The 19,947-nt window shown below is 38.3% G+C and overlaps 1 protein-coding gene across 3 annotated transcripts in view; it reads right to left on the reverse strand.

Annotated features, from left to right (window-relative positions):
* Foxj3 (forkhead box J3) overlaps window positions 1-19,947 on the reverse strand; it is a 104,493-nt gene that overhangs the window by 71,400 nt on the left and 13,146 nt on the right. For all 3 annotated transcript variants that reach the window (XM_057784329.1, XM_057784331.1, XM_057784330.1), the window contains exon 2: window positions 15,771-15,831. In XM_057784329.1, coding sequence (XP_057640312.1) covers window positions 15,771-15,814 — 44 coding nt within the window. In that variant the 5' untranslated portion in view covers window positions 15,815-15,831. The remainder of the gene's footprint in view (window positions 1-15,770; window positions 15,832-19,947) is intronic.

Below are 19,947 nucleotides of genomic sequence, written 5' to 3' on the forward strand. Positions count from 1 at the left end.
TGCTATAAATGCTCAGGAAGGAAACACAGACTGAAGTCCTGGAGGCACAGAAGGAAGAACTCCATCTGCGTCTTAAAGGAAGGGAAGATCTAAACAGCCTGGGAAGAAGGGTATACTGTGTCAGAATTATAGCATGTTGTACTTCTATCTCTTGTGCTAGAGCAAGTATTAAGTACTCCATTAAATTCCTCAAATATAAAGTCTGAAAAGGAGGGAGGGGTGTTTGTGATTTATTAAAGTAATACACACTTGGCAGTGAGGCAGAAAGTAACTCCACTGTGATACTTAAGCCAGAAGCTCCAGTTGACTCTACATTAAGCAAAAAATATAAAATCAGACCATTAAATTTAGCTAAATCGCCAGTAGTTTTAGAAAGAAGCCTGTTGGTGGAATGGTGATGCAGAAATCCATATAAGAGACGGATGGTGCTAAGTTTTAAAACAGCACAGAAAGAGCCAAGGAATCTGGTTCTGGAGATCTGGCTAAGAAATGTCAGGCCACTTTACCTCACTCCATTCCAAAAGCCTCCTACCTGGCCTCCCTGCTAATCACCTCAGGTCCAACATTACACACTCAGATATTAGCAGCACTGTCCTCATGTCATCACAGCCACGCACTTTTGATGCTCTCTCCTGACACTACAACTAAACACATTTTCAAAAGTTTTAACTTTTATTATTGTTTTACTAATTCTGCTCTAAATTTCCTAGAGATGTTCTAACCTAAATTTGGCAATTAACACACTTCATTTAAGTGCATCATATACCTAAGCTTTCTACCTTCAGCTCCCTCATACATCCCCACTGAGGACAGTGACCATAAACTAGTATTTCTGATGCTACCTAATAACATGTAGGTACAAATTATCTGAAAACATAACTAATTCAATAAGGAACAGAAACTTCCTTATCTGAAATGGCCTCTCCACTCAACCAAACATCTCTCCCTGTATAAAGCCTAGTTCATTATTTCTTCCCATTTTATACCTCCGAAGTTGAGTAAAATCCTGTTCTTATAAGACACAGATTAAGTAAAATAGCACAGAATTTATATCCAAGTTTAATACCTTGTATCATGACATCCCTCGGCTCCTCAAAAGAAAGAATTTTGATAGTTAAAACAAGTGACTACACAATGCAGATGTGTATGTGTGTCTGTGTGCACACACACAAGCATTTAATCAGACAGAGTACCCATCAAGAAACAAAACAGTTGTTAAGAGGCTAAAAGAAAATAGCAGAAAGAAGACCGGACAGGATATGGAGGTCCTGTAATACTTGAGAAAGGTAGGGCCCAACACTGACACAAACAATTAAAGTGGAATGCCAAAGAAAAATAGGAAGATGGAACCAAAGAGAAAAAGAACACATTGCTTGTAGGAGAAATGGAAACGGGAAAAAGGGAAGAACTAAGGTCTAAAGTTCTGAAATTGATGTGGCAACTATTTTACTTAAAAGAACCTCCAAAAGGAATTTTTTTTACAACTTTTAAGGCATAAAGAACATCAAAGTATGACAGCACAATAGGTGTGGTAGCTTATACCTGTAATCTCAGCACTTAAAAGGCTGAGGCAGGAGTCTACTGAGATCCCATCTCAAAACAAAACAAACAAAGCACTACTCAAAACTAGTCAGGACATGTGAGTAGGGAGATGAGGAACTCATTTCCCTTTACAAAAGACCACTGATATGACTTCTTTTTTTTTCCAACTGGTGATCAATGGGAAGATATGACTTCATATATACTTTACTACCTTATCACACTTCTTTAGCTTCCACCTGCAACTCTCCTCATTTACAAGGAGTAGCAAGCAACACTTATTCAGAAGGCTTTCCAGTTCTAACAAGGAAACAGAACGGTGGAGACATTGTATCCCCAATAGAATAAGAGGAGGACACAAAGAAAAAAAAAGCATAAACCTAATGAGGATGATGATTTTGTGAACCAAATAGTACTGAGTCCTTCCACTTCATTCCTGAAACTTGGCATTTCACCTAAGATTTGGAAGCGGATGAAAAATTACACAACAGAGAACTCAAGTGAAATCTTTGTGCATAATACACCAGCTCCTTCTTGTCACATAAACAATGCCATAGAAAAGAAACTGATTAGAGTTACAAGAAGAGATAAAATACAGATTCTTAGCTTAGACAGCAGTCCTGCCTATAGCCTTATGCGTCCTACGATTTGAAGCATTGTTAAGACTGAAAAACACACTCTTGCTTCAGAAATGCAATCCAAAAAAAAAACTTTCCTTTAAGAAAAATCCTTTTTAAAAGATAAACCAAAAGAAAAAAAAAGTACTTGTTGGCCTGAAGTGAAAATATATAAAGTAAAGGAATTATATTTAAAGATAGGGAATTCAGCAAATAAATAACAAAAGGTCACACACCAAAACTTAACTTTCATGACTTTTTTTTGTTTTGTTTTTCGAGACAGGGTCTCTCTGTAGCTTTGGTGCCTGTCCCGGAACTAGCTCTTGTAGACCAGGCTGGCCTCGAACTCCCAGAAATCCGCCTGCCTCTGCCTCCCGAGTACTGGGATTAAAGGCGTGCGCCACCACCACCCAGCTAGTTCTAACAATTTTTACAATAACTTTTTAGCGAGATCTGATGAGAAATGCCATCAGAAGGAAAAGGGGAAAAAAACAATTTCAGAAGTACCTATCACAAAGACAGTTGGAAGAGAATTCCATGAGGTTAGTCTGTAAAGTCCTAATATTAACTGTTTAGAAACCAGGAAGACAGGCATGGCAGTGCATACCTGTCATGTCAGCACTCGGGAGGTAGAAGCAGGAGCAGCAGTACAATACCAGCCTCAACTTCACACCAAGTTCAAGGCTCCATGAGATCCTGCTCCCACTCCACCACACTCCCAAAGCATTTTCAAAGGTAGTAAATTCACAGCACAATCAAACTTTTCTGAATTAGGCAATTCACTGTGCTTTTAAAAACACCTTTTAGAATAATCTAAATCTCTCCTACCATGGAGAGCAGAGTTCTCTTCAAAATGATGCCATATTTTACAGAAGTTAATGTCATTTGGCTTCCTTCTTCTCTAAGCTAAAAGTGTATAACTACTCCAACTCTTTCTATAGTAAGCACAACACATTCACTGTTCTCTAGATGCTCTCCAAATTATCCTTCAACTATGTTATATTAATTCACAAAATTCTTAAATCATGCAAACCATACTCTCAGTTAGAACCCTTTAGTGCACAAAGCTACAGGTTATAGAGCCAAAATGTTTTTTTTCAATTAATTAATCATGTGTTGGGGGCTACAGACCCCTGGCCTCTTGACTTTCTTTGCCTACCTCAGACCCATTCCCTGCTGGAGTGAACTGAGCAAAACACCTGTGCCTGCAGCTGCCCTGAGCACAAGACCTTGATGGCAGGGGAACGGGTTCTGAGGAGGCCTGCAGCTGAAAGATCCCAAGAGCTGGGCGTGTCTATCAGTTAAAGATCCCTATATAAGCTTCCCTGGAGCACAATAAACTTGGCATTCTTGTATCAAGGATGACCCAGGTCTCTGTCTGTCCGTGTGCATGTGTTTTTAAGTCTCCAGCTTAGTTCTTGGAGCACATACCGTTCATAGTGCAGGCGCTACAATCATGTGTGTAATTAATATATGTATGTGCTGGTGTGCGTATAGGTGAGTCATACATTTGGGCCAGATGTCCTCCATTGTCCTCTAATCTTTCACAGCTAAGATAAGGTCTCCCCTAAACCCGGAGCTCATTAATTCAGAGACTGATTGGCCAGGAAGCTCCAGGGACCTGTCTCTGCCTCACCAAGTACCAAGATTATACATGTGGCTGGCCACTGCACCCACCAGCTTTTACTCATGTGTGTATGTGTGAGGATTTGTGCACTACGTGCATGCAGGAGTCCAAGGATGCCAGGGTGTTGTATCCCCTGAAATTTGAATTACAGTTGTGAGCCATTATGCAGATGCTGGAACCAAACCCAGGCCCACTGCAAGAGCAGCAGCTGGTGCTCTGAAACTGCTGAGCCATCTCTCCATCCAGTCTTACCAGTTTGACAAACTAACCTCACATCGTTGTGCTTGTGCAAAAGGTAATTTATCCATTGAGCCATTTCCCCAGGCCCAAAAGTAATCTTTATTCTATGTAAAATTCTTATCTTAAAGCTACTTCATTTTAGGTAGGGTATAGTACATGCCTTTAGTTCCAGACAAAGGCAATGGATCAGGGATACATGGCAAGACCCTGCCCCTCCTCCCCCAAAAAACTATTTTACTTTATAGAGAAAAAATAACATTCAGGAGCATAAACTAATCTATCATTAATGCAATACACTCTACAATCAAAACTCTACCTATGGAATTATATGAGTAGATAAATAGGCTAATGAACATCAACCCCTTTGACATATCACCCAAACCATTTCTGCAGTTGATATTTAAAACCAAAACAAAATCTATTAACACTTCTTATGTTAGGTTACTTGTGCCCAAACAGTCATTTTGTTCCATTAAATTTTATTCCTGCCTCTGTCTGAAACCATTTTGTCTTGGCTCATCATACAGTATCATAAATATTCTGCCTCCTTGGCATTATACCAGTGAGGTAGCACCTATGCTAGCAATGGGAGTGGAGAGATGATTTACTGAAAATGGTAAAGAAAACAGTTTATATTGCTGCTTATAATTTCCATAGTTCAGCAGTTCTCAAAATATGGTCCAGAGAGCCTCTCACGGTGGTGGTAAAGGCCAGAAACAGCTCATAAGCTAGTACTGCCATTTTCATTGAGATCATCACGAAATATGTAGAAATACAGTACAGTGAATATGCAGCACATAACAGGCATTCATTCAGTAGATGTCGGCCACTGTTACTGATATGGTGATTAGAACATGCTTGCTCACTGTTCTCAGTGTACAGAATGGAACACATCTAAATAGATTTAATGCTACACTATGGATTTTAAAACCAAAGCAAAATAATCCTTGCTAACATGAAAGTTATCCTAGCCACAAGAAGTCACTACAATGGCAGACTTATTTTCTTTCTTTCTTTTTTTTTTTCTTTTTCTTTTTGTCTTTGGCTTTTTGAGACAGGGTTTCTCTGTAGCTTTGGAGCCTATGCTGGAACTAGCTCTTGTAGACCAGGCTGGTCTCGAACTCACAGAGATTCACCTGCCTCTGCCTCCCGAGTGTTAGAATTAAAGGCATGCGCCACCACTGCCCAGCTCAATGGCAGACTTTTCATACAGTACACAAAACCTGGAAGGTTGTTCTTTTAATCTGTAATTTACCAGTAATTCTTTAAATCAGCAATATAACACACCAAAGTGTGACAATAAGGAGAGCTTTTATTATTTGTTATCATTTATATTATAGAATGGTCATAAATACCTGTGTTTACTTAAATAGGTATTCCCAGAGGATTACAAATGCACACTACAGTATCTAACTTTTAGATTCCTTGTTATAATTTCAAGACTGCTTTAAATGAAGGATTAGATAAAATTTAATCTACTACATAAAAGCACTCTAATTTTTTTATAAGACATGGACCAAAAAAATTATAAGGGGTAGACAGAGGGAAGAATCATCAGAGAAGACGGGTCAACCCAAACGGAATTTTAGAATATGTTAACTACAGCTTCCTTTGAACAAGGAACAAAAATAAAAAGTTCCTTCAAGACTGTAATGTTTTAAAAAAGAAACCATGACCATTAAAAGGAAAATAGAGTCAGGCATACTACATAGAATTCTAGCACTCAGGAAGCTGAGGCACATCTCCAGTTACACCTTGGCTACATGGAAAGACACTTTGAAACACCAAGAGCTGAGGATATAAGTCAGTGGTAAAGTGTCTTAAAAAATCCCAGCATTCAGTAGAAGGCAGGCAGATAGACCTCTGTGAGTTCGAGGCTAGCCTGGTCTACAGAACAAGTTCTAGTACAGGCGCTAAAGCTACATAGAGAAACACAAAACAATTTTTTTCATGAGTATATATATGTAATATATATATATATACTTATAGAAAAATATACTTATATATATGAATATATATCAGAATATACATATTTTTCATGAGTATATATATCTATGTATTTATATATAGATATATATACACATACACACAAGTTAATCTGGACTCTTAAAAAGGCTGTAATAAGCTATTATTTAACTAATGGGTTTTAAATTTTATAAATATAAACATTAATCTAAAAACTAAATAAACAGACCTGCTCTAAGAGCATATCAGTAGTTACCAATTTACATAAAACACCAGCTCACTACCATTATAATTACTTTGTGTGAAAAGGTATGGAAGAAAATTCCAGAGCTATCTGAAGTGAAATGGCTACCAACAAACCACAGATAGAGATGCTATTGCTAAAATGATTTGATCCTGAGAGCCTCTACCTGGAGACATCTCTTTTTCAAGACTCTACTATTTGTGTTTTATTTCTTGACACCATTGCAGAGTTTCTCAACTCTGCCATTCTGACTTTATCGTTGTGTTTTCTGACTTTGTTCTTAAGTTTTCTGTGTGAGCAGATCTCTGTAAGACAGAGACCAGCCTGGTCTATATAGTGACTTTCTGGTTAGTCAAGACTACATAGTAATACAGTTTCAAACCCACTGCCGCCCCAGTAAAAGAAAAAAGAAAATGTGGCCAGGCGGTGGTGGCGCACACCTTTAATCCCAGCACTCGGGAGGCAGAGGCAGGCGGATCTCTGTTAGTTCGAGGCCAGCCTGGTCTACAAGAGCTAGTTCCAGGACAGGCTCCAAAGCTACAGAGAAACCCTGTCTCAAAAAAAGAAAAGGAAAGGAGGGGAGGGGAGGGGAGGGGAAGGAGGGAGGGAGGGAGGGAGGGAGGGAGGGAGGGAGGGAGGGAGGGAGGGAGGGAGGGAGGGAGGGAGGGAGGGAGGGAGGGAGGGTCACTAGATCACACACAAACCAGCTGAAAGCTGGGAAAAAGAAAGTCTAAAGCAGTGCCATTATTTAATAATGTTATCAAGTAGTAAAACCGTTGTGAGACATTAACATTGGTGTAAGAAAACTGTACAATGGACAGCTTTTCAATCATATTCAAATGCTGGGGCTACAAAGGGGTAAGTAAAATACAATGAAGTTTCGTTTAAATTTTCTGAGGGCTTTTAAATTTTTCTCTTATTTCAAGTCAGCCAGCGTATGTACACTTATGGTACATAGAATGATCAAATCAAGGCAATTAGCATGCTCATCATCGTTAACGTTTATTTCTTTGTAGTGGGAACTCTCTAGACTCTCCACTTCCCCAGTCTGTTACCCCTTTGGCCTCCTTCAAATATCAATTCCAAGTACTTACTATAATCATGCAGCATGATATCACACTAAAACGCATTCCCATCTAAAAGCAACATCCTATCCACTGACCAATAAATCCTGAGCACCCATAAAAATCTTCTGGACCCCACTATGTAGCCCAGACTGACTTAAAAATTCAAGCAATTCTCTTACCTCAGTCTCTAAGCCTAGCTAAAATTCTTGCTGAAACTTATTGTCATCTGCTCAAGGGCAATATTATTATCTAATTTTCAAGTTATCAGTTGACAAATATAACATATATTAGGTTCTTTCCCCCAATTTAAAAAGCATGACTAGCAGTTTTCAAAGTTTACTCTAAAACTACAATATAGCTACCTCAACAGAATATAGCCCAAAACACAAACAAGCAATTTCAGTTGCCTTTCAATAAAAGTTCCAAAAACAAGTCACTGAATTTAAAAAAAAAAATACTGAATTTAAAAAATGATATTAAAACAAAAGGTTATACTTGTGTCTGTACGGGTGATGATCTGACATCTCACACAAAAATGTGGGAGGTAGGGGGGAGGATGGACCTAAATGTAAAATCTAAAAGTTACAGAATAAACACACACCTACACACCAAATTCATAAAACTGATAAATTTTATCAAATTTTAAATTTCTATGCTCTTCAAAAACACTGTCAGGAGAATGAAAACAAAATGTGGAAAGACGTATTGGCTAATTCTCTGTGTCAACTTGACACAGGCTAGAGTTATCAGAGAGGAAGGAACCTCAATTGAGGAAATGCCTCCATAAAATCTAACTGTAAGGCATTTTCTCAACTAGTAATCAATGGGGGAAGGTCCAGGCCATGGTGGGTGGTGCCATGTCTGGGCTGGTGGTCCTGGGTTCTCTAAGAAAGGAGGCTGAGCAAATCTATGGAGCAAGCCAGTAAGCAGTTCCCCTTCATGACCTCTGCATCAGGTCCTGCCTCCAGGATCCTGCCCTGTTTGAGTTTTCTCCTGATTTCCCTTCAGTGGTAAACAGTAATGTGGAAGTATAAGCTGGATAAATCCTTTCTTCCCCAACTTGCTTTATGGTCGTAGTGTTTCGTCACAGCAATAGATACCCTAATTACAACAATGGGGCAGTGGGTATCTGTGAGTGAATGAATGAGTGAATAAATGAATGAATGAAAAATTAAAATTTAAAAAAATCATTAAAAGAACTTGTATCTAGAAATATAAAGAACTCTAACAATTCAGTAAGAAAACCAATCTTTCATGACAAAATATTTGGACAGGTGCTTGAACGAAGATGCACAATGTCAAGATGCTTGGGTACATCATCAGATAATGAGAATGTAAAAACTACAATGAGGTTTTTCTACTCACCTACGAGAACAGCTAGAATGAAGTGCTGATGGTGGGGATGTAAAGGAGGCACAAGTGCTTTAGAAAAAACTGGCAGTTTATTAAAAAGTTAAGCACAAATGTATCACATGGCTCGATTATTTCACTTTTACGTATTTACTCAAAATAAACCATATATTTAGACATACTTGTACATACACATTTTCATAGATAGCAATTTTATATAGCGGTATATTATTTGTATTTTGATAAATCTTGTCTGAAGAGCAGAGGCAAAGCTAAAGCCACAAGGTCAGGCAATGACAACAAACACCTTTAATCCAGGATTTGGGAGACAAGAGTCGGTTGGATCTCTATGAGTTCAAGGCCACTCTGGGGTACACAAGATTAATGCAGAAACAACCCCAGGTGGTGGTGGCTCACAGTCCTAGGGAGTCATAAACCTTTAATCCCAGTACTAGAGGGAATATAAAATGGGAGGAGAGGCAGGCTTAAGCTGCTTAGTTTGCGATCGCAAAGCCTTGGTAGAGGTTAAGACTTCTTTAGTGGCTTGGCTGACTTGCTTTGCTGGTTTTTGGATTGCACCTCAATTTCTGTCTCTGGCTTTTACTATTTGTGCTACATTTGGCACACAACATTTGCGGTATGAATTCACAAAAAAAGCCATTTGCCTGAGGCTTTTTAACCACCAACACAGGCCAGGGCTGCACTTGGGGCTCCTGTACCACCTGGCTAGGTTTTCTCTTCTCTCCCACCACACCCCCCACCATGGGTTACAAGCTCTCCCTGAGCCCCTTCTTGGGCTGCTGCCAAACTAGGTAGCTGACTTGAAATTCAGTTAGGCTTATACTGTTCTATGCAGCAGCAATGAGATTCACATCATCATCAACATTGTTGGCAGATTTGGTATAACAACTAGGAATTCTTAAAGGGAAGAATTAGTTAAAAGACAGTTTGGTTTTTTTTCCCACATTAAAAAAATGGGAAAAACCATTATATGGAGGGACTTGGGTCTCTCTATAATAATATGCTAGACAGTTTGAAAATGGAGTGATTATACAAGAGGATATCTAATTTAGATCGGATTTATTTGATGTCAATTATAACATTATCACATTGTGATTTTTGTCTCATCACTAAAGAAGTTGACTAATCTAACTGCTAAGATACAAGCCTTAGGGGCTGGAGAGATGGCTCAGAGGTTAAGAGCGTTGCCTGCTCTTCCAAAGGTCCTGAGTTCAATTCCCAGCAACCACATGGTGGCTCACAACCATCTGTAAAGGGGTCTGGTGCCCTCTTCTGGCCTGCAGGCATACACACAAACAGAATATTGTATACATAATAAATAAATAAATATAAAAAAAAAAAGATACAAGCCTTATAAAAATCTAATAAAACAGATCACAAGAGAAATTCAAACCCAGACAGAAAAATTTAATGGAGAGTCAATTGCAGCATATGCATCTCTTTGGATGCATACCTTCCTTTGCCTGGATGTAGGGGGAAGGGCCTTGAACTTCCCACAGGGCAGGGTGCCTTGCCCTCTCTTAGGACTGGAGGGGGATGGGGGAAGGTATGTGGGGGAGCAGGAGAGAAGTGGAAGGAGGGGAAGAAGTGGTAATATTTATAAAGTAATATTATACACACACACACAAAGAATAGAGAGGAACAGCCTAAGGTTTTCAGACAACTAAACTTAATATGTCCAGTAACATTATAGGAATTACCAAATGGCAGAGGCTCTGTTATACCTAACTGAACTCCTGTGGCAATGTTAGATTTAAAGAGATTCAAAGAAGCAAAAGTCTCATATGGCATTCATTCACTTTTTGTGAAGCAAATGTAAACTCGTGGTTACTTTGTAATAGAATTATCCCCAATGACTAGAAAGATTTGACTAATGGAGTTTTAGAGACTGGTATACAATTACAATGGAGTACCTGGCTCAGAGAAGAGGCTAAGATTATTGAACAATGAACTAAAGCTAGAGGCAGGGAAATATTCCAAGATCAAATTCACGGAGAAGTAAATTACGCTACTATAGAAAGGCAGGCTGCATATAATGACCACACTTTGGATTTATGCTGCATAACAGCTTTGATTGCATGAAACAGAACTGGAGAATTAGGGGAAAAAATTGAGTCATTTATAAATTTATGTACGGCCCAAAGGAAGCCTTTATGAATTTCTTACAAAGACTGACTTCAGCAGCAAATAGAATGACACCAAATTCAGAAGCTAGACAAATAATAACTGAATCTCTGGCTTCTGAGAATGACAATTCTCTATGCAAAAGGATAATGAGCCTATTAAAAACAAGGTCAGCACCTTTGGAGGAATGGATGCAAGATACAATTAATATTGAATTTCATGAATATGATAATACATGGATAGGAGAAGTGGTTTCCAGAATTTGGAGGAAAAATCAAAAAGTCAAATGTTATAACTGTAGCAAAGGTCACTTTAAAAGGGTTGTAGACTAGGCATTCCTAGAAACAATATTTTTTCTAATAATAATCCATTCAGAATGCCTCTGCCTTCTGGATTATCAGATGTGGGAAAGGCAGACAGTGGACTAATAAATGCAGGTCAATGAGAAAAAGTCATCTGATGGGTTTTCTGGCAGAAAGGGCGGAGGAGAGCTGGACCTGCTGGACTTTCCCTGGGGCTGAGCTGGATGGTGAGCATCAAAGACCAGAGACCCAGACCTCCCCCCCAGCCACTGGGAAGAAACATACCTACTGAATCGGGAGTCTATCGAAGCAGGATCTCCTTTAATTGCATCAGGCAAGAACTTATATAGGCTGAGATAAGGGTGGGAAGCTTAGAATGGGTTGAGGTAGAGTAAGGAACAAGGGCCAATAATATTCTGCCACATTAGCAGTGGCTGGGCAGAAACAGGTCTCCAAACTATGCTCAGGAAGTTACACTAGGCTTCAACAAATTCAAGTTAGGCAAATTCAAGTTAGGCTTAGGAAGTTACACTGGGCCTCATGCCCAGGCCTCAAGAGGCCTGACATTCATGGTAATCCTTTGTGGGCAAGTAACTCCATGAAGGGCCTTTTAAAGGTCCCTATGTCAAATATGGCCCTTACAGCAAATCCAGTTCAGTCATTTCCTGCTCCTTCCCAGTGCAATTAAAGAACCTAATGCCTATTGTAAAAAAACATACTGCTCTGGATAATAGAACAGCTACAGAAGACAGAACAAAAAATTCAGGAGAAACTGTAAAGCAAATATTTTGGCAAACTTTTATAAATGAGCAATGATCAAAATTAAAAATATAAACAAATGACTTTGTCATTGAAGGCCTGGTAGACACAGGTACAGATATAACAGTTTCATCAGAATCTTGGCATCCAAATTGGCCTCTCAGGACGTAAATGTTCAGTTTTTAGGAATCGGAATTTTATCTCAGGCAAAGAAGAGCATGAGATGGGTCGAATTTATAGGGTCAGAAGGACAGAAATATATTAACATCATATGTTGCTAACATAGCAATGAATTTGTGGGGACGATTTGTTACAGCAATGGAATAATCAGATTAACATTTCACTAATCTTTGAAACGAACCATAAATTAACATATGTTTCTTGGAAAAATATTAGAATGTTTTGTAAAGAACAATCACCGACCATTTAAGGTTGTACGTGAACAGGGCCCAAGAGCTGCTGATATTTCAAAGGACCAACAGCCCTACTTTTAAAATGGTTGACAGACAAACCTGTATGGGCTAAGCAATGAATGGCCTTTCACAGAAGACAAACTGCAGGCTTTAGAACAGCCGGTATACAAGCAATTAGATGCTCAGCATACTAAAGAATCAACCAGCCCTTAAAATTCTCCTGTATTTGTTGTTAAAAAGAAATCTGGAAAATGGAGAATGGTAACAGACCTAAGAGCTGTTAATAGGGTGAGTCAGCCAATGGGTTCTCTACAGTCTGGCATTCCTTTGCCTTCTCTATTGCCTAAAGGATGGTCTCTTAATAGTTATTTAAAGACTGTTTCTTCACTATAGCTTTACAAGAAAAGGAAAAAAAATTGCCTTCACAGTGCCTACTTATAGTTATTCTCAGCCTGCTAAAAGGTATCAATGGAAGGTTCTCCCACAGGGAATGTAAAATAGCCTCATCCTGTGCCAATATTTTGTAAGTCAGCATTGGAAGCAATTTCCTGGATCTATAAATTACCATTACATGGATGACAATTTGCTATCCGATTCAAATGTAGATACTTTAGAAAGAATGAAGAAGTAAAGAAAAATTTGCCTTGTTGGGGATTATAAATTGTTCCTGAAGCAGAGCACTGGAGGCACATGCCTTTAATCCCAGCAGAGACAGGTGAATATCTGTGAGTTAGAGGCCAGCCTGGTCTACAAGAGCTAGTTCTAGGATAGATTCCAAAGTTACAGAAAAACTCTGCCTCAAAAAAAAAAAAAAAAAAAAAAAACCTAAATAAATATCTGCATGTATGGATAAATGAATTGCTCCTGGCAAAATACAAAGAGGAGATCCTATTAATTATTTAGGCTATAAAATAGGGTTATAAAAAATTAGACCTTAAAAGGGACAAATTAGGAGAGATTGATTGCAGACTCTTAATGACTTCCAAAGATTGTTAGGAGACATTTCCTATCTATGACCCACTACTGGTATAGGTTCTGATGATCTGATTAATTTAAACAAAAACTTAAATGGTGACAAGGACTTAAATAGTCCCAGGAAAGTATCAGTTGAAGCTGAGAGAGAATTAACTTTGAAGACATATGTGGAATGTGTGGATCCAAATCTTAACTGTATTCTGGTCATATTACTCTCCAAATATTCCCCTACAGGAATTTTAATGCAGAGGGAAGATATTATTTTAAAATGAATATTTTTTTAACCACATAAACTGAGTAAAAATTAAAAGCTTAATGTGGAAAAGGTCTCGGAGTTAATTCTAAAAGGAAAATTGAAACTTCGTCAATGAGCAGGAATAGACCCAGCATAGATTATACACACACACACACACACACACACACACACACACACACAGAGTACCTTTTAATACAGCCAAAACACTCATCAATGGGCAGGTGAATAAATAAATTGTTGTGGGTATACACAAATAACTATACAAAAATGAATTACTGATATGCCCAGCAATATAGATACACCTCAAAATTCTGTTTGGTTTTGAGAAAACCAAATTCTAAGTGTACTGCTACGTTAGAGAAAGAAGTCATATGATATATGCACATTTGTCTATAGAGTAAATGCTCAAGGAAAAACTGCTTTGTTGTGAGGCTTTCACTCTTGATAAATCTTTACTCAAGATATAAAAATATATATACATGGGGGCTGAAGAGATGGCTCTGTGGTTAAGAGCATTGCCTGCTCTTCCAAAGGTTCTAAGTTCAATTCCCAGCAACCACATGGTGGCTCACAACCATCTGTAATGAGATCTGGTGCCCTCTTCTGGCGTGCAGGGATACATGCAGACAGAACACTGTGTACATGATAAATAAATCTTCAAAAAAAAAAAAAGAATGATTCTATTCTACTGTTATAGAATGTTAGAATGTGGCAGTGTATCAGGTGGATAAGCGATACTGACTGCAGCAACCTGTAACAAGTAGCTGTTGCAATCAACATTTAATATTCTAAATTTTAATTTGGAATGCTTTCAATTAAAATTGGGTTTAGATTTTTTTTTGCGGCTTCCTGAGACAGGGTCTTTCTATTAAGTAGCCCTGAAACTCGATCTGTAGACCAGACTGGCCTTAAACTGCCTCTGCCTCCCTAGTGCTGGGCTTAAAGAGATATATCACCACACCTAGTAAGGTTACTTTTCAAATCAACTCTTGAACCAACAACGTCTCAGAGGTCACTGAAAGAATAGAACATGGGAGCCTAGAAAAACTTTGTATTTGTCTGCTTTACCCACTGCACCTACCACAAGATTGGAGTCAAAGAATTTAGTAACTTTTAAAAAAAATTTGAACCCACTAACTTACAATATTACTTACTTAATTCCTACCTTTTAATTTCATTTGTTTAGTTTAATGTAGAAGAGGATAACCTAAATAACATGTTTTTACCACTCTTAAGTTAAAATCAGTAATTTAGTCTATCTTAATGATCTGTATAAAGCAATCAAAATGTATTTTTAATTAAAACAAGTAGAAAGCAGATTACATTTTTAAGAAACAACAATGTGGTTATGTTGTTTCATGTTCAAGATCATCCCTAGAGAATAAGAGATCTAATTCCCATTTCCTCGCAAGTCTGTAGGTATAAATACCACCTACTTCACAAAACAGCATATTATTTTCTACAGTAAAGGGTGACTTATTGTACTTCACTGGAGAAATGAAGAGTATTGCTATTCTATAACAAAACTTGCCGGGCGGTAGTGGCACATGCCTTTAATCCCAGCACTCAGGAGGCGGATCTCTATGAGTTCGAAGCCAGCCTAACAAGAGTTAGTTCCAGACAGGCTCCAAGCTACAGAGAAACCCTGACTCAGAAAAAAAAAAAAAAACTTTACGGAGCCTCTGTCGGGGTCCGGTACAAGCCCGGACCATAAATTATTTCTCTTGACCAGACCCTAATATAAACTATCTTTCTCGACTGGTGTGGAGGCGCGGAAATAAAGATACAACTCACATGGCTTTATTGGGAGGAAGATTCTTTCTCAGAGGTCTCTCATGACATCCTGAGTTCACATCCTGAAGAATTTCTCCATTTATTCTCCAGTCTTTATACCAAAACTTAACTTAGGGGAAATACATTAGCATTCTGTCTCCTAAGTAACCAGGTGAATAATAGCCTTTTGTCATGTCCACAACTACCTGTCTGTTCTGTATGCTAGCTGTCACGTAGGCTTGAATCAGCATCTTTATAAGGCATCCTCCAAATTATAAAGGAAGGAGCAAAACATCCTGACCCTTGTTAGGGCAGTGACAGCAAGGCTACCTGACCACCTCAGGTGGGGCCTATGGCTTCAGAGCCTGGCTGCCACCCCATATAGAAATATGGGCCTATAAGCCTCACCTTGAATTTCACTGCAACATGGCATGACCAACATAACTTTTCAAATGTTAGATGTTCCAATAAAGAAAAAAGAAAGAGAAGAGTACTCACCTTAATGAAGTTACAGATGGACAAGCCTGTCCATACAAACCCATCTGGCCACAAAGAAAATCTAAAAGTAAAGAATTAATCATTAGATGCTTCGAAGTAAATTAAACTATAACCTAACTACAATTCTAATAAAAACAGTAAACAAAAATTGAAAGCTAAAAGAATCACAATTAAGAAAGCATTATGAATGAAAAGTATTACTGACTATCAATGACACACATATTAATCACGTAGAAGAGACAGACACTGTAACTCTGACATGGAAGGTGCTGAGACCTCATAATATTTAACAGATGAGTCACAGAACAGAGTGTGTCCAAAGTATTCAGGAGGAGTCTCCGCATTCCTGCAAGGTGCCTGAAAGCTACTATTGGCACTGAGCATGCCAGTAGTACCTATGCTCATATCCTCTCCCCGATACAACAGTCTTCAATAAAAAATGTTATTTTATCTTATTGGTTTTGCCTATTAAATCCGCTTGATCTTTAGAAATAGTTGCAGTGCTTTGTGTAGTAGTATATTATTTGTATTTGGATAATAAATCTTATATGAAGACCAGAGGCAAAGCTAAAGCCACAAGAGGTCAGGCAATGGTGACACACACCTTTAATCTCAGGATTCGGGAGACAGTCAGATGGATCTCTGTGAGTTCAAGGCCACCCTGGGATGCACAAAATTCAATGTAGAAATAAATTCAAATGGTGGCAGCTCACACCTTTAATCCCAGTACTAAGGAGTCATACGCCTTTAATCCCAGCACTAGTGGGAATATAAAATGAGGAGAGAGGCTGTCTGTTTAGTCCGAGGTCACCCAGTCTAGACAGAGGTAAGACTTCTCTAGTGCCTTGGCTGCTTTGTTTTTCTGGTTGAACCCCAATATTAGTCTCTGGGTTTTTATTATTCACACTACAGCTTTAAAATCAGAGAGTTAAGAGCAGAGTAGCACTTGAGTAAAAGGGTATTTGAGAAGTTCAGATTCTGATACATTACTATTTTCTTCATTAAAACTTGGGGATAGGTGTGGAGAACAACAGGTAAGGAGCAGTTGCTAAGAGTTGGTTACAGTTACAGTGGTTGACCACTGTATTTACATTTGTTCAATAAATCAGTCAACCCATTTCTTCCAGAATTGTGAAAAAGAAAGTTAAAAGACTGTGCTAGTAAAATGATCCTTCAAGCCTGGCACCCTTGTTTAATCCACATAAACTACCAACTCCACAAAACCAGCCTCTGATCTCCACACATGTACATCTGAACACAGACAATTTTTAAAGCAAGTTAAAATAAGATCTGTTTGAAACTGACCAGATCGCCAATCTTGTATTTGTGTCTATTACTTCTATCTCAAAAGACTTTAGAGTCAATTAGAAGAGCAAGTTATATCCAGAATGTATATGTGTGTGTGTGTGTGTGCGTGCGCGTGTAATCTTCAAAACTCGGTAATCAAAAAAGTAACCTAATTTAAAACCAGGCAAAGATTTCAACAGCCTTAGCTACAAAGAAGACAGGCAGCTATCTAACAAATACACAGGTATTTAACATTATTCACCACAAAAGAAATACAAATCAAAACCATAATCATAGCAGGCAAGCTGGCCTGGGGGGAAAAAAACTAGTCATGAAAACCTGACTATCTGTTTTTGACTCCCAGAAGCCATGGTGGAAAAAGTAGAAACACCTGCACCCAGAAATAACAGTGAAATAATTTACAAATTTTAAACTTCTTAAAGTTCTTAAAATCCTTTAGTGCTAGTGCAACCCCTCTGAAAAGTCCATCAGCCCATCAAAGCTGACTTGTCATATTAATTCGGCAACCCCACTTCGGGGCTTAAAAAAAAAAAAAAAAAAAGGAAAAGGAAACCTCCCTAAATATATGAACCCAGAGGAAAAACCTAAACAGATTAAATCCTAACAAAAGAGTAAAACAATCCAGATGCCTACCAACTGAGGAGTGAGTGACTAGTGTGTTAAATATAAAAGTACTGTGTTCATCCAGTACTGACAAAAAGAAACGATACATGCTACAACCGTGAAAACATTATGCTAAAGGAAAAAAAGACACAAGCCAAAAACTTATCATATGATTCCATTCCATTTATACAAAATATCCAAAACTGGGCAAATGTGAATTGATAAATAGACTCTCTTAGGGCTAGCAGAGAGGGGAGACAAAAAGGAGGGTAGGGACTGGCTGCTATGAAGTATGGAGTGTCTTAGAGGGGGAGGGAAAAGTTCTAAAATTAGACTGCAGTGCTGTTTGCACCTGTGAGTATACTAAAACACACTGGATTTTGCACTTTAAATGGATAAACTATATGATACGTGAATTATATCCCATCATATCTGTTTAGGGGGAACATACACGTTTTTATTCCGCCAAGTTCCTGCTCTTTCCTGTATAGTACCTGCCACAAAATCCAAAGCTAAAACAGAAGAAAGTAAAGCAACGACTTCACTAGAAACCAACTCCTCTAACAATCACTTTCAAATTGATCCATTCAACACCGTGTTCTAAGGCCTCCATTATTTCCAAACCATACTCTAGCCACTAAACAATGATACAAATACAGCCCATTACAAAAGTTCGAAATGGGAGGGGAGAGTTGGCGGATATGAACAATGCACACATGTATGAAATTGTCAAAAAAAATAAATTAACAATTTTTAAGGTTCATACATCTAAAAAAAATAAGGAAACCACTACTATTTCCTATGGACTAACTACATAGTATATGCCCCTCTCCTGAAACTAATCAAGTCCGAGAAGAAACAAGAGACAAACAAGATGAGTTGGGGGAGGAAGCAACCATTAGCCTCAGCTTTTTAAGAGTTAAAGCACAGGGGCTGGAGAGAAGGCTCAGCGGTTAAGAGCATTGCCTGCTCTTCCAAAGGTCCTGAGTTCAATTCCCAGCATCCACATGGTGGCTCACAACCATCTGTAATGAGGTCTGGTGCCCTCTTCTGGCCTGCAGGCATGCAGACAGAACAATGTATACATAATAAATCAATAAAATAAAATAAAATAAAAAAAAAAGAGTTAAAGCACAAAGTTTAAGACTCGCCCCTTTTCTTCCCTCTGCTTCAAACCATGGTCTTAAAGCAGGTGGTAAACACAAAGGAGAGAGAAGACTTTCTTGGACAAACACAACAGAGTTACTGTAACTTGTTCCAAACCCAAAACCTTACTTCCTGCAATTACAGAACCAGATCACAGGCCCCCTCTTCAAACCAAATCATAACCAAGGCAAAGAGCAGAGGATTCTATTTTTGGGTCTGTCATTAACTCACTGATAATCCTGAAGCTCCAGTCTTTCTCCTCTGCTCAATAACATAACCGCAACATCCGGATCTAAAAATCAAATCATGTGGTCCAATAAAAAGACCTTTTCTTTCTCCAATTTATATATTTATTTCCATGGGAAATATGACAAAAGCAAATTAAACCATGTGAATTGTTCAAATCACTTTTACTGACATTCGTTCAATGTTCAAAATTTAAGAAAAAAAAACTATCCAATCCCAATATATTAAGTAAGCCCTCCCATTTTAATTACTTTCAAAGGTATTCATTAAACAAAGATAGAACTAGCGTTCAGAGAGCTGAAGGGTTCCGAGCTTTAAATCTGAGCTCAGTTTATATTTAGAAAACTAACATGCCATTTCTCTGGATCCTGTATCTTTATCTTGGGCACTGAATTCATGTGCTTTGCCTAGTATAATTCAAAGCAATAGTCTATCATAGCCTTGAAAAGTAAAATGAACCTATCAGAACTTTCTGAATGTCAAGAGGAATAAATGCTGTAATGTGCTCCAAATGACAGGAAGCTACGGTCTCCAATACCAGAATGAATAAAAATAAAAATGACCTCCCTGCTACCTAAAATCGTCTAAAAACTGCTGCTGATTTAAAAAAAAAAAAAAAAAAAGTTTTCAAGACAGGATTTCCCTGTGGAGCCCTGGCTGCTGCCCTGGAACTTTCTCTGCAGACCAAATTGGCTTTGAACTCACAACAATCACCTGCCTCTACCTCCCTAATGCTGGAATAAAAGATGTGCCACCACTGCCCATCTATCATTTCTATTCCATTCCTAGAAATCCTAATTTATTAACACTGAATGAACCCTAGGGTGTCTGTTAATCAAAAGTCTATCAGGTGATTCAGTTAATTCATGCACCA

Source organism: Chionomys nivalis, chromosome 11, assembly GCF_950005125.1.
Source record: "Chionomys nivalis chromosome 11, mChiNiv1.1, whole genome shotgun sequence".
Lineage (NCBI taxonomy): Eukaryota > Metazoa > Chordata > Mammalia > Rodentia > Cricetidae > Chionomys > Chionomys nivalis.